This window comes from Microchirus variegatus (genome assembly GCF_963457635.1).
Source record: "Microchirus variegatus genome assembly, chromosome: 6".
Lineage (NCBI taxonomy): Eukaryota > Metazoa > Chordata > Actinopteri > Pleuronectiformes > Soleidae > Microchirus > Microchirus variegatus.
Window position 1 is genome coordinate 3,971,080 of NC_139807.1, and position 14,895 is coordinate 3,985,974.

Sequence of the window (14,895 nt, forward strand, 5' to 3'; positions counted from 1 at the left end):
GAAAAAAAACGTTCTCTATTGAGATGCCAGACAACTCTTAAGTCCTGTGTCATCACATCACAAGGCTCCTAATGCTCTGCTGAACGATCCTGTTTACTGCGTTAAATCTGCATGTTTGTAACCTGAGCTGAAAATGGCTGATAAGTGAAGTTTGCTTTGGTCCTTCTCTTGCATCTCACAATGTTTGTGTTCCCCACGTTCGGGGTGAGTCATTGCATAGTCATTCAATTGGCTTAAATTACCTCCTTTCATGGTCAACAATGAGCTCAGCTGAGGAGACTAAAAGCGGGGGGAAGTGGGGCATTCTGGGAATACTCCATTTGTTCATGAGTCCTGATTCTAATTGGTTGTTAGTGCGACTGGCAGTCACCATACTGTAAGGGGGTGAGGCGGCAGGGCCCGGTGTTTGCCTCAGACTCCACAGCCTGCTGCACTCCAGGCTTCCGTTTGTGAAAGGCAGTTGTGATTGTCAAGAGAATCACTACAGTCATGTGATAAGGATCACACGGAGCCACACTTGTCAGCTGACCATATAAATGATTTCTTTGGAGCTGCATATAAATAGCGCCAGTTGTTTATACTCGTCGGGCCAAACTGCGTGTTTTATGTTGACTTATCAGCAAATCGTCATTGACTTCATGATTGATTAATCAGACAGGTAACACATTGATTCAGTGTCGCACAATAAGATTAAGTCGATCGTGAATATTGTGAAAGAAGCTGAAAGCTGACGTTAGCGTGCTCCTGCCACTGAGTATTTAGTGGTGCAGTCCAGCTCAGGTCACCACGGCATGGTTTGGAACGGCACACTTCAGATACGTTAATTACATAGCTATTAACGTAATATATACATATGCAATATGTATAGTGTAACGTCAAACAAACGCAACACTAATTTGCTGACAAATTCGGTGACAGAGCAACAATGGTAGACATCCAGCATTCTTTGTTCTTTCTTCTCGGCATGTAGCTGTGCATCACAAGACACTGCCCTTTTCCCCCCCACCCTTCCTTTAGTACCATAAAGGAGAGCTGCCCAAATCGGGGAGGTCGGGATCAGTTATTTTGGTACCCCTCTCAGCATTTGGCAGTGGAAATGCACATATTTGTGCTCCCTACTGAACTGAAACTGAACTGAAACTGAACAACTTGCTGGAAATGGTGCTTAAGTGTCGTTCAGCTCACTAAATTAAATCTAAATGAATCATCTGATTGTTCTAGTGCATTTTAATAGTATTTAATAGACGGTAACATGAAGGACACATGTAAGGTTGGGCGAAAGAGCTCAACGGTGACACCATAATTTCGTGCTATCTCACCAGGATGACTTTGCCTGATAACCACACTAAAACACTGCCTGCCAAAAAGAAAAAGCTTGCCCCACCCAGAGCAAATCACAGGCAGCCTATTTGCTCTGTGCATGATTATGCATTGACTAACATCCCAGTTAAAAAAAAATCCTCCTCCCTTCACAGTTCTCCTCCTCTTCTCCTCTTCATGACGTAGTAAGTGCAGTTTACAACCCAGCCCCTGTGCTGGGACAAGGCAGCTGTTGTCATGTGCTCGGGGATAATGTGCAGGGCTGCGTCTCTGACTAATGGCTGACTCTCTTGTATCCCCTGTCTGCTGTTAGCACCATGCCAACTGGGCCATGCAGATCAATGAAGCACTGACAGGAGGGATGAAGAGGGACGCGGTATGATTACGTCGTAGTATGGATAACACACAAGATAGAGAAAGCGCATTAAGAATTCATGGAACATTTGTTTGCTATCTTAATTCAATATGATGATTTAGTCTGATTTCTGTGGTCACGTTGTCACCGTAAAAAAACTGCCAAATTACTGTCTATAAAATCCAACTCGTACACTGTGACGGTGACAAAAGGGGGGATTGAGATGCAGACCCGGGGTTGAGGCACTGACTGAGGTTGGGCAGGGCAATCGCTGAGTGATCCCATGTGATACAGGCGGCTGCACATTTTCCCTATCCCACGTGGGGTATGTGTGTGTTGGTCCAGTTTTCACAGAGGGCACATGAGTGCATCTGCTGACAATGTGTGCGTACAGGGTGTGTGTGTGTGTGTGGTCCATGTGAAAGTGGGTAGTCATTTAAAGTCAGACACATGTCTTCTGTTTTGTAAAATGATTTATGCCTTGTAGGGATGAGCTGAGACTATATTCAGTATCAGCATCGCGGCACCCTAACCCTAACCCAACAATCAGTGGATTGGATATCAAATCTTAACACAATCCCAAAAAATCCTGTATGGACATATTTTGCGCTAAGGGTTTTTTATGGTATTATTGCACTGGACTGATATTAGTATCGATTTATACTCAAGGCTGTGACATGAGAAAATTGCTATTGAACCATGTCAAATACATCACTCTCGCTCTCTTTTCAACCCCGAGTCCGTCTTTGTCATCGCACAACGCTCTTGGAGCAAAACATGTCAAGAAGACCAGGGCAAACTGAAGAGCTCCAGACAGATGGCAGCAGCATTTCACTCTGAGCAGACAACAGGCATGGACACTTCCCTGTGGCTGTCTTCTGTCTCTGGACCACATCTTATTATTCTCTCTGCAGAAAGATTCACTAAAGGGGCTGTCCACAACAAAACCAGTCTACACTCTTAGAAATAAGGGTTCCAAAAGAGTCCTTCTTCAAGGGCTGAGGTTCTGCCTGGAACCATTTGCTTCTGAAAAACTCTTTCCTGAAGAAAGTGTTTTTCGTAACACTAATGGTTCCAGTAAGAACCATTTTGATCCAGAGAACCCTTTAAAACCCCTTTCCTGAATAAAGGGTTTAGCCAAAAAGCCGAATAACCTTATATGGTTCTACTTAGAACTTTTATTTCTAAGAGTGAATGTGAATCCACCAAAGTTTTGGGTCAGGGTTTGGGTTTGGGTTACCCCCAACATTTTACGGAGCTTTGGGAGAACTGAAAAGCGGGTCCCAGAGTGGGAAAATCTCAAAAAGGCACCCTTGGTTTTTTTGTGAAGACAACCAACATCCTACTTTAGGAAAATGTTGATATCTAATGTCTCGTTCTCTATCACTTTCTCTTACTCCCTCTCTCTCTTCATCGTGCAACTGTGCCTGGTATGCGACCTAATTAGCCACACCAGGCATTTCAAAGCAAATCAACATTGTCATCTCCAACTTACCTGCTCCTATAGCAGATGTTTGGTCTGTGAGAAAGACTGTGGCTGCGGGGGGGGGGGGGGGGGGGGGGGGGTTAGTGAGTGCACTCTTGTGTCTGACTCTCCATTCATTTCTAACCAAACGTCAGCCCCTCCCGTTCTTAAGCCCCCACAAATCTGCCTTTGGGTATATGGTTGTCAGGACACACCCAACACACAGAACTACTGAGTCTCCCCCCACACTGGCTTTTTTTTTTTTAACACAGCAACTCTCTGAGGGTCAGTGTAACAGGGGATTCCAGACCATCATCTTATCTGTATGTGTGTGTGTGTGTGTTTGGTTCTGTATAAAGGTTTTTCCAACCGTCTTTACCGCAGGACTGTGGAAGAATTAGTCACATCTGACGGTGATGTCACCCCCTCCCTTTCCCCAAAGCATGTCAGGGAACTACAGTGACTTTTCTCCTACAGTACCAGTTGCTGTTCTTCATTTATGTATAAGCTTCCCCTTCAAAATACAAATAAAGCACACAAAGCGAGGCCCTTGCCCAAAGCACACAGAAAAGGCTGATTGTAAAAGCAGTTACACACTTGTACAAACACAATAAAGGTTGTTGTAGTCCAGTATACATTACTCGTCGAAAACGAGTAAGCTGCCACAACTCTGGCATTTTGATTTAGATGTGTCATACTTTCTTTGCCCTTGGTCTTGTCTCGCTTCGAGGTTATTAGAAGGGTTGTGAGGCAGGAATTATCTGAGTCGCCTCCTGACTGACACTTAGGCCTCAGAATCATCGCCTTTTCTCCATACTCTATGTCTTCTCCTCCCTGCCTCTCTCAAACTGATCAAACACTGTATGTCCTCTGACCTGAGCCCCTATCTCCCTCCCTCCCTCCCTCTCTCTCTCTCTCTCGCCAGGTGTAGATGCTCCAGGGACCCAGCCTCTTTATCACAGAGGGACGAGGCTGCTCCCACCTGGGCCACAGCATTCCTCTGAAACCCCTGCTTGTGGTCTCTCTCTCGCTCTCTCTGAGCACTAACCGACCCAGGTCAGGAGAATAGGAGGACGGCAACGACGTCAGGGAAGCCATTTTGTCTGTGCAGAGAAGGAGTCGGGAGTTCATAGCTGGGATATTTCACGCTGCTCCCTGAACCTCTGAACTCCACCGCCATGACGACTGCAGTGCAGCCCACCGAACTGGTGTTCGAATTTGCCAGCAACGGGATGGATGAAATCAATCAGGTACGTATGACATTGGAGAGCAACTTTAAAAAGAAAAAAAAAAAAGTTTGCTGCTTCTTTTTTTTTGTTTGTTTGTTTAGCATCACTGGGGTTTGTAGTTTTCATGAAGAGAGTGGGGTCTTGTCGATGAATGTCAAGACTTTTTGAGAGCACAAAGAAAACTTGTTTAAACAGCATGGTCACCGGGGCAGGATAGGCTGTGGCTCAGAGCCTGTGATCTTTAACTGTGAGAACATGTTGATGAATGAGGCGGGCAAGAGGGGAGGATGGAGCACAGAGCAGGTCTGGGAGGAGGAGGAGGAGTGTGTGCTGTTGTGTGCAGCACAGAAATGGAAAGATTGACAAACCTGCAGTGAGGTTAGGGTGCGTGGGAGGGAAGGGTGGGGCCTGGCAATGAATGTGTTTATGACACAAAGGTTAGTGTGTGTGTGTGTGTGTGTGTGTGTGCATACGATGTGAACCTGTACCTATGTGTCTTTTCATTGCCCGGTCAGGTGTGCAGTTATCTCCTCCCCACACCCGTCACTGAATCCTGTGGAGCAGGATTGATTGTAAGTGTGCATGTATGTGTGTTTATGTGTACCAGTATCTGTATGTGTGTATCTAGAGTGACACTTTGTCATTGGATCCCTGAATAGCACTGGTTTTCAGGCCTAACCTGATCGACCAGTTGCAAGGCTTCTTGTAAAGCATGGGATAATTCCACTTTAAGGTCTTGCATTGTTCCAGTGCGACAGTTTTGTTCTTTGCTGCACCCATTTTACCTGTTATGCAGGCCGTGTGGCTCGACTTTTCAAGTCTTGAGAAGTGCCCCTAAATAGGAATAGTTACTACTAAGTACTGCCAAAGTAAAGATTTATTTTTGCCTCAATAAAGTGGTTTTAGGTGAGTGAAATCACATACTAAAAATTATATTTATGTTTATGTCAGTGTCTTTCGATAAGAGTATTTCATTAAGTAGGTGAATAACCTTGTGAGTGTGAGGATGCTGTGACAGTTGGCCTCCATTACATTGTGTAAGCAGAACAGGTAAACCCAAAACAGGTGCGTTTTGGGTTGGGAAGGGCAGGCTGTGTGCGCATGCTGTCGCTGTCAAAGGCGTAAAAAGGGGAACTCAGAAATTCAAATAAGGCCTGATTCGCATTGCTCCTGTTTCCCTACCAGAAACACACCAGTAAACAAAGAGGAACAAGCTCTTGAAACCTTTATGACGTTGAGCGGAGCGTTGCTCGTCAGGCCGTGTTTGACGCCGGTTCTCCCTGAGAGCTCCACCGTTGTTATTATCTTGTACATCGCAAACATGCTAAAAAAAAAACAGTTTCAAGTAAACAATAAAACAACCGTGGAGACAGAATCCTCGACTGCCTCTAGCTCTGTCAGCAAAACTGTGTGTGACTTTTTTTGTTGCCTGGTGGGAGGTGCTACTCTCTCAGGGGCTCAGCAAACCAATAGTTAAAATCCCTTTTGTCTTCACACACACTTGACTCTCACTCAAGGACGGCAAACATCATTAAAGTCCAGACGAGGAGACGTGGTAGTAGCCTCTCTGACTTGGCTATCTGATAATATGTCTACCAAACGGCTCTCATTAATGGGAAACATCCAGTGTATGTCAGCGAGACGCCCGTTGTAGTCAAAGCAAAAAAAATCAAGGGCTTTTATTAGCCACTGGAGGCCTTGTGGTTTTGTCCTGAGATGACACAAGATGTTTGTTGCCGTTCTTCAGAGTCATGATAGGCATGTTGTGCAGCCATTTTTTTTTTACTCAGTTCTCACAAACACTGTGCACAACACCACACGGTCAACTAATTGACCGTATTTAGCTGCTGCTTAGAGGATCTAACGCAGCCACCTACCTCCATGTTCAAATAAAGAGCCGGTCTGTTAGCTTCACGGTTAAAAAGTAGCCAAAATGGGAGTGCAGCGCCCATCTATTGACTGCTCTTCTTACCCCCACTACTAAATATCCAGACACCTGGTATGCCCCGAGGTCTACACCAACAATGGGCACTTGTATTAAAGAGACAGATAGGCCTTCATCCACGTTTCTCTTACTGCACTTTTTAGTCCATCTGTTTCCCCCCTTTTGTGATCATTTATCACGTTAAGAATGTGGCGTTATTGATCTGCAGTGTTTAAAAATTTAAAATGGCATTATTGACGAGCGCGTACGTGTTTAACCCGTGTTATAAACTGTTTTTCAGAAGAGTGGTGCTGATCCTAAATCAGTGCTGTTCAATGGGCAAGTTGTCAAAATGTCATAATTTCATGATGTGTTGGAAACAAAACAATAAGATGCTAAACCACGATAAAACAAATAGGTTTTTATTAGATGCTCAGCAATGCCAGAGTGAAAGAAGTGACAGCAGTTCATTTTTAAAGTGTAGTCTGCTGCCATCTCCTGGTAATGAGCTGACACTGAGTGTTTTTGCACTAAAATGCAACTCAACAAATGCGGATTTTGTATTGTATTTGCATTTGTATATCAGATCCCTGATCTGTGTTTTTTTTATACACAACTGGCAGGTTCACTTAACGGTCCAGTGTGTAACATTATTTTCATTGGTATTAGTATTTTTGGGTTGCATAAATTTAATATACCACCGATAATTATGTTTGGTTAATTGTTTTGAAATAAAGATCATTTGGTTTTCATTGCCTTACAGTAATGCACTGACACTTAGAAATAAGGGTTCAAAATGGGTCCTTCTACAAGGCCTGAGGTTCTGCCTGGAACAATTTGCTTCTGAAAAACCCTTTCCAAAAGAAAGGGTTTTTCAGAAGCAAGGGTTCTTTGTAACACTAGTGGTTCCAGTAGGAACCATTTTGATCTAGAGAATCCTTTAAAACCCATTTCCTGAATAAAGGGTTCCAGATGGATCCTCTTATAAAGGTTCTACCTGGAGCCAAAATGGGTTCTCCAATGAGGACAAGCCAAAGAACCTTATATGGTTCCTACTTAGCACTTTTATTTCTAAGAGTGTGGGCAAGGGCCTTGCTTTATGGAAACCACCATGCTTCTACAGCTGCACAAACGGATACATTACCCAGCTACTTTTTGTAGTGAAAGCTAACTAAAGAAATCTCTAATTCTTACACACTAGACCCGTAATTCTACCAGAGCCTTAAAAAACAACAGAATAAGTGTTTTAGAGGACCGTCATTTATTCAAAGGACTGAGCAAATTATGAACCAAACTCTGCCTGCGTTGCAGAAACTCTCCGTTGTTCAACGGTTCGGCTCAAACTCCCTCTGGTGCTTCCTGCTTCACGCTGTGCCGTGCCTGAAATGAGAGGGCAAGGTTACAATTCCCAAAGCACATTTAGGACATGATGAAAAGGGTGCTTGCCTGCGGGTTCATGATTAATCCATTAACATTCATTTGGGCTTATATAATTTTCGCAGCATTAGATTAGCATCTCAGGAAAAAAGAGGGGCCAAATCAAACATCTGGTTCCTGTCTTCTTCAGCGGGTCCCCGCGGACCGCTGCACCACCACCACCGAAATGAACGCTCCTTCATGCTACGTGCCTTCATATTAGCTGAAATTGAGTATGAATCTGCAATATTTTACAAGGCAATAAAAAAAAGGGGTACACCAGATTGGGTTATAACATCAATTTACTGTCATCTGGGGTTTGATATGATGATGGTGAAGTGGTAGGAACCACTTCACTGCATAATTAATGGTGTATGTATTGCATATACACTTATGTATTTGCAAAGACCACCTGTCCTTTTGCCTCACCAGTGGAAGTCCCCCAGTGTTGCGGCCTCTCATACTCTACTTTCTATGTGTGTGTGTGTGTGTGTGTTTGTCCTGTTTTCATGCAGCTGGACGACCCGTCAGTATTCCCAGCAGTGATCGTTGAGCAGGTGCCTGCGACAGATCTCCTGCAGGTGTACTCGGGACTGGAGTCAGACGAGGTGTCCAATGGCATCATGGTGGACACCACACACCATGTTGTGGAGGAACCATCCATCTTGGTGGGAGGGGTGGACCTCTCAGGTAAATAAATTATACTTTCAAGTCAAACAATGGTGCTCAAACAATCCTTTTTTTAAATCCAGTATTGCTTCATAACATCCCAAGATACATTTTTTATGCCTTTTTCCTGTGGGTAACCCCTTTAGTCTCATGAGATCTAGCCACACGAGAGAGATTGTGTACCTAAAAACATGGCAGGACCACTGGGAGCTTTTACACCCAAGGCACTGCCAAGCATTCATTTCAGATTTTTATTATTTTTTTTAAATAGAGAGAGAAAAGTTGATGTTGTAACTGAATCAATATTGAATCAAGTTCAATCAGATTGAGACCTCGTATCTTGGAATTAAATTGATTCAGGAAATCACTGGCCTCCATTTAGTGTACAGTACACTTTTAAATGAATGTTGGTAGATTTCATTAGATTATGTTTTTGGCCATGGCTGTCTGGTTTTCTGACATATTTGGATGGAACTGTCTGGGGGACGTGTGTTGTGGCCCAAGGGAGATTTATTTGTCGTGATCTGGATATGGATTTTGGATTCAGGATTTGAACAAAAGTTAACCTCGCGAGATAGGGGCCTGAAATGATACTTGTAAACCGAGTGAAAGGATCCCACTGTCTGTCTGAGTGCTCTCTCCCATTTATTAACGACAACAACTGCAGTGCATTATGTTACTGGGGCCGTGTTCCAAATGCAACTAAAGACCGAGATCGTCTGCGGGGTGTAATGCTGATGAACGTCTCCTTTTCGCAGAAACAACCGTCTCAGGTGCAGAGGACAGCATGGAGACGAGCGAGGCTGCAGCGGCTCTCCTCAACATGGAGTCTCCAAACAATATCTTGGACGAGAAGCGAATGAGTACGTTCGGTTAAACTGTTTTTTAAAAAAAAAAGGTGCAACATCATCCGTGTTTATTGTTTTAACGGTTGCTCATTCGTGTTTAGTTCTCACCTATGGCACTCTGCTGGAGTCAGACCTGACGTACGCCCCACTGAGGCCGGATCAGATGGACAACAGTGGCCTTGACATGTCCCTAGATGAGGACACTTCATCCATGGATGACATTCCCCAAAAGTGTCCTTTGAAACCCCAGAAAAAAAACAAAGGTAACACCGAGTTCCTCCCCCTTTCCTTAATGAAAAGCAGCAACGATTCCATGTCCTAATGTTCCAGCGTTGCAGTAATTGGATGATTTCACGGTCACCTTTTCCACCTCGTAACACACTACCCCTCAATTTGAATCATAGTGCGGAAGCCGCGGGCTGTGCGTCCCTGCTCCCCCATCACCACCCCTAACCTGCCACTCAGGAAGAAGAGCAAAGAGGGCAAAGGTAAGTCTCGCTAACTAGGCCGCTTTTCTTTAACGAGCCAATAAAAATCAAGGTCTCTTCTCCTCTTGTGTGCGCTCCGGTTCCTCTCGTGGAGTGTGCAAACCGCATCCCTCAACCCCCGTAGTCCAGCTGTGTTGAATCTGGCTGAGTTAATGGATGAGGGGCTCTCACTATGCCGTGTTTCACAGGGAAACAGAAGTGATTGCAGGCTGGAGGGCACGCTGATGCTCCACCGATAGAAACAGACTAGTGCTGCTTGATGTGAAACCCTTATTGCACAATACAGTGTGACACAAACAGGAGGGGGCTGGAGACAGCAGGTTCTGGTGCACAGATATACATCACCCTGTCATGCTGTCTGGGATTTAAGTGACTGCTGGGAGTGTTGCTGTTTTTAACCACTTCTGGCCGCAGTATCTCACAAATGAGAGTAATCTACTCCTGTGCTTGGTATAATTAATTTCCTTCCAAGGCACACACACACACACACACACTTTCAACCGTGGTTATATAAAAATTAAAAAAAGAAGTAGTTTCTCCTGTAACCCTCCAGCTACCACATAATATTTTTTAAGTACAACTAATAATTACAGAATAAATTTTAGATGTCCATAGCACAGCTGTAAGGCCTGAGCATGAATGTATGATTTGCCCCGGAATGTTGAAAACATGAATTCATTTTACATCCCACCTCTTTTTCTAGGCAATACCATCTACCTGTGGGAGTTCCTCCTGGCCTTACTGCAGGATAAAAACACCTGTCCCAAATACATCAAGTGGACACAGCGAGAGAAAGGCATCTTCAAGCTCGTGGACTCCAAAGCCGTTTCAAAGCTGTGGGGCAAGCACAAGAACAAGCCCGATATGAATTATGAGACCATGGGAAGAGCTCTCAGGTCAGAGGAACATACAGATGAGCACAGTCTTTTAAAGTGTCAGTCAGAAGGTTTCCATGAACTGTTTAGTCTGTTAACATGCATTTTAAGACTTGTTATATATATATTGTTACATAAGACTTGTTTATAATTAAACCTTATCCATTTTTTGCCTCAGGTACTACTATCAAAGAGGCATCCTGGCTAAAGTGGAGGGCCAGCGTCTCGTATACCAGTTTAAGGAGATGCCGACCGATTTGGTGGTGATCGAGGACGAAGACATGGGCTCCGAAGCCAATGCTGGCTATGGAAACCAGAGATCAAGCAATGGCAGGTCCATCGTCCGGGGAGGGTCCAAAGGGCACGGGAGGGCTCACGGTCAACACCAAGTCATGAAGCAGATGAAGAAAGAGCCTCATGACGAGTATCTGTACCAGGAAGACACTGGAGGACAGACTGCACAGCTCCTTCAGTCCGTCCATATGTTTCAGCCTCATCATGGCTCAGACGCGACCCACGCTATGAGGTAAGAACAGTCCACTTTGAAGTTTATAATTCACTAATTTTCTCATATTCACGCCATTCACTCTCACAGCCTATGGTCAATTTAGAGCGTCCAATTCACAGAATCTGCATGTATTTTGGACTGGAGAGATGAAAAAAAAGTTTAAAAAAAAAAAGTTTTATCTAAAATTTGACAAAAAAAAATCCAAACAATCTTTGTCCAAAATTTGACAAAAAAGTCCCAAAAAAATTTTTGTCCAAAATTTGACAAAACAAGTCAAAAAAATGTTTTGTCCAGAACTTGACAAAAAAAAATCAATGTTGTCCGAATTTTGACACAATTTTTTTTTCCAAAATGTGTCAAAAAATTTCTTCAAAAATTTTCAAAAACTTGACACAAAAGTAAAAAATAAATAAAAAATCCCCCAAAATTTGACTAAAAAAATCGTGAAAAATGTTGTCCAAAATTTTATAAAAAAATCCCACAAAAATTGTCATAGGTTAGTCATGGGTTAGTATGACGTTTTCCCACACACTGTAAAGTATGCTATATTTCTTTGGAGCGAAAATAAAAGCTGAATGAAGACTCTTTTGGTGACTCACTCAGTCCTTTCCTAATGGGTCCTACTTTCTGAATTCGGTGTCCACAGAGAGCCAATTTGCCTTTCTGCATGCATGTACATGACTGCGCTTCTGTTCATTTTAACCAAGGGTCTGCGTCAGTCTCGTATTCAATCTCACATTTAATTTAAGTAGCAGTTATTTCTCCCTCTTTTAAGTCATTTTTTTAAGCAGTGGGTTGTACATTTGAGGGCACTTGGCACTCCATATATAGCCACACACGCCACAAAAGTTCCCATGGTTACCGTCTTTTTCATTGTCTCTTTGGACACAGTGCACAGTGCGGTCCACGTGGACCCGATAATCCAGTCTCATTCAGGCTTTAATAATCTCAGTTGCTGACGCTAGAGGGGAATTTTTAAAAAACATTGCGTTGCTGCTCAGATCTGCTTTAATTTCTGTTGTTTGCCGCGTCTGCTTGTTTTATTTATTCCAAGTGTTATCAGTCATTCTGCTTTTTCCTGAGCAGCGTAAACATGGTGTGCAGTTATAGGAATCAAGGAGAATAATGATTTCTGCGTCGCAGCTGACGACGCTGTTTGTTATATTAATAAGGGCATTAGTTCTGCTGTTTAGGATCGTAGCTGTGCACTGGGTAACTTTCTCAACAGGGTTCCATAAAAAAAGTAATCCTCGTCTGTGTTTGCAAAGATATAAACTGCATATTCAATTAGAGCAGCTTTGTGTGAGATGATGCAGGAAACATTACTACATATTTATTTTATTTTATTTTTTTTTGTCTTTTCAGGACGATCACTCCGACATCAGTTCCCATGGTCTTGACATCGTCTGGCTCTCTTCAATCTGTTCCGCTCACCACGGTTCTGACCAACGGGGACTCCTGTCACTCCCCCCCACCTCGGGTGATTCTACACACCATGCCCTCCACCACGGCAGGTGGTAAAGATGTGCTCACCATTCAAACAGCCTCTCTAGCAGGTGGAGCCGGCAGCCTGGAGGACGGTCTCCCGCAGCAGCTCCTGGTCACCAGCCTGGGCTCCTCCACTGTTTCCACCTCCGCTTCCTGCACCTCCCCTCCAGGAGTCATTAGTTCCTCTGCTTCCAACCTCAACGGCCTCCCGCGTCTGGTCGCCATCAACACCACCTGCGGGCAAACCATGGTGGCGCAGCAGCCTGGCACCGTCATCGCCACCGTGCTGAAATCCAGCGACTTCTGCGGGCTGCAGGTCAAAGAAGAGATGCTGGACCCCAGCTACTTTCAGTCGATAGTGAACGGCGATCCGTCACTGGTGGCGCATACGTTTGCCAAAGAAGAGATCGAGGTGGGGGAGGCGGAGCTGCAGTACAGGACTGTGATCATCGATACGAGCGAATGTCTGGCCCAGCAGGTTGCGATAAACGGACATTCCTCGCATAGCAGCAGCCCCAGCGAGGGCCTGACCCCGGTGGAGGAGCTGGAAGTGCGCGGGGAGATGTCCCTCCAACACGAGCAGGCAATCAAAGGCCTGCAGGAGCTGCCGCTGTCCGTTCAACTGCCTGTAAACTTTATCCAGATAAAGACAGAGCCTGCAGAAGCTTAGGGCTGCTGGACTCAATGTACACAAGCTGAACCAAAAAAAACAAAAAAACAGCAATTAACTCCCATTTTATCCCAGACATTGTTTTCTTTGCCTACCACAGTGATCTGATCAGAGATCAGAAGTGAGGGATCTTGCAGGGCTTTGCTCTTAAGGTTGGTCCGTTCAACCTAAAGGATTTATTGTTTACTCACATATTTTGTGACCATGTGCCTAATTTAAAAGAATAATCAAATTTGAGTTTTTTTTTTCTTTCTAAGAAGTGACCTTTAAAGATTTGGATAACGATCTGCAGACATGAAAACCCCCCCCCCGACACAGACACAAACAGACATACAGCGAAAACCCAACACATGCACACGCGGACACCCGCTCACCCTTTTAGGAGAAGCAGCCATTGGATTAACCAGGGAGTCTGTCGACAACCATGTGCCAGTTAAGTTTTCTTCTCGCTTTACATCTCACTGGACCTTTTATGTTTAAAGGAGAATATACGATAAACCAAAAACAAAAAAAAACCCAGGACTGAATGCCAAACGGTGCAATGAAATCAGACTTCTGAGAGCGTATGTGTGCGAGCTTTCAAACCACAGTCGAGTTTCCATGGATGAGGCGTGGCTGCTGTATTAGGCTGTGGAAAAAGCCACACGTCTCATAGAGTTTTAAGTGAGGAGCACCTTCAGGATGTTTGAAAAGCTCGAGACACTGTCTGGGAAAATGTCGAAGGAGGGAAAGTAAAAAAAACAAAAAACGACTCAATGACTTTTCAGTCTTTTAAGAGCTTATTACTCATTTATTTTCATATAAACAAAAAGGTATGCCTTTGCTCTCTCTCTTACTCCTGGTCTTAAAACACTGTGTTACTATGGAAATGGGCATTTTTGGACCACCAAGGACAACAGTTCTACGTCACAACTATTTGTATAGAGCTGCAGACTGAAGGCACAGTGAGGTTGAGGCACAAATGGAGAGACAGAATACAACCTGTGCTTCACAGGCTCATATATATATATATATATATATATAAACACACATACGTATATATATATGTATACACACACATACACACACACGGTTGAGATTAGATTTTAAGGCCACAGCAAATTTATTTATTTTCTGAATTTCTAAATTCTGTGTAAAAAGCCACATTTGTCTTCTATTTACTTGTGTATAAATGAGGGAATATACAAAGAATATGAACATTAATACCATGAGGCTCATTTGGTAGGTTTGTTTTATTTGTAAGATCAATATTTTTTTTTTTTCCTTTGTACAGCCTTCCATATTATATAGCTTTGCTATTTTCTAAGTTTTGGACTCAAAAGTGCCCCAGTGCAGCATCATTATTGCACTGTTATATTCATTTATTGTCAATAGCCTCAGTTGTGTGTCTTGATTTAAACATGTACTGAATGTTCTTTGGGTTTCCTTTTTTTGTTTTTTTCTCCAGTGGACATACCTCTGTACTGTTTAGAACAGTAAGTCGGTCGGTCGAGGCTATGAGCTCACAAACCTGTGCTCTGTGTTCATAAAGTGTGAGATGTTTAAAATCACTATGTCTTTGGGATCATATCATACCAGTGCTGTCTTTTTTGTTTTTGTTTATAAATCATCGATCATCTCCTCACTTTTCCATCCTCTCT

General features: G+C 43.7%; 1 protein-coding gene across 1 annotated transcript; it reads left to right on the forward strand.

The window, feature by feature from the left end:
• The first annotated feature begins 4,130 nt into the window (after positions 1 to 4,130).
• Positions 4,131 to 13,942, forward strand: elf1 (E74-like ETS transcription factor 1). The gene is made up of 9 exons (XM_083891312.1): positions 4,131 to 4,390; positions 4,885 to 4,941; positions 8,225 to 8,399; positions 9,137 to 9,241; positions 9,328 to 9,489; positions 9,631 to 9,714; positions 10,418 to 10,610; positions 10,768 to 11,115; positions 12,463 to 13,942. Exons 1-9 carry the CDS (start codon positions 4,319 to 4,321, stop codon positions 13,253 to 13,255), a joined length of 1,989 nt encoding a protein of 662 aa, XP_083747438.1. The 5' UTR covers positions 4,131 to 4,318; the 3' UTR covers positions 13,256 to 13,942.
• The last annotated feature ends 953 nt before the right edge of the window (positions 13,943 to 14,895 follow it).

Coding starts and splice junctions, on each gene's coding strand:
- elf1 (XM_083891312.1), top strand. CDS start 4,319: ATGACGACTGCAGTGCAGCCCACCGAACTGGTGTTCGAATTTGCCAGC. Junction 10,611..10,767: donor ACCATGGGAAGAGCTCTCAG/GTCAGAGGAACA, acceptor TTTTTGCCTCAG/GTACTACTATCAAAGAGGCA. Junction 11,116..12,462: donor GACGCGACCCACGCTATGAG/GTAAGAACAGTC, acceptor TTGTCTTTTCAG/GACGATCACTCCGACATCAG.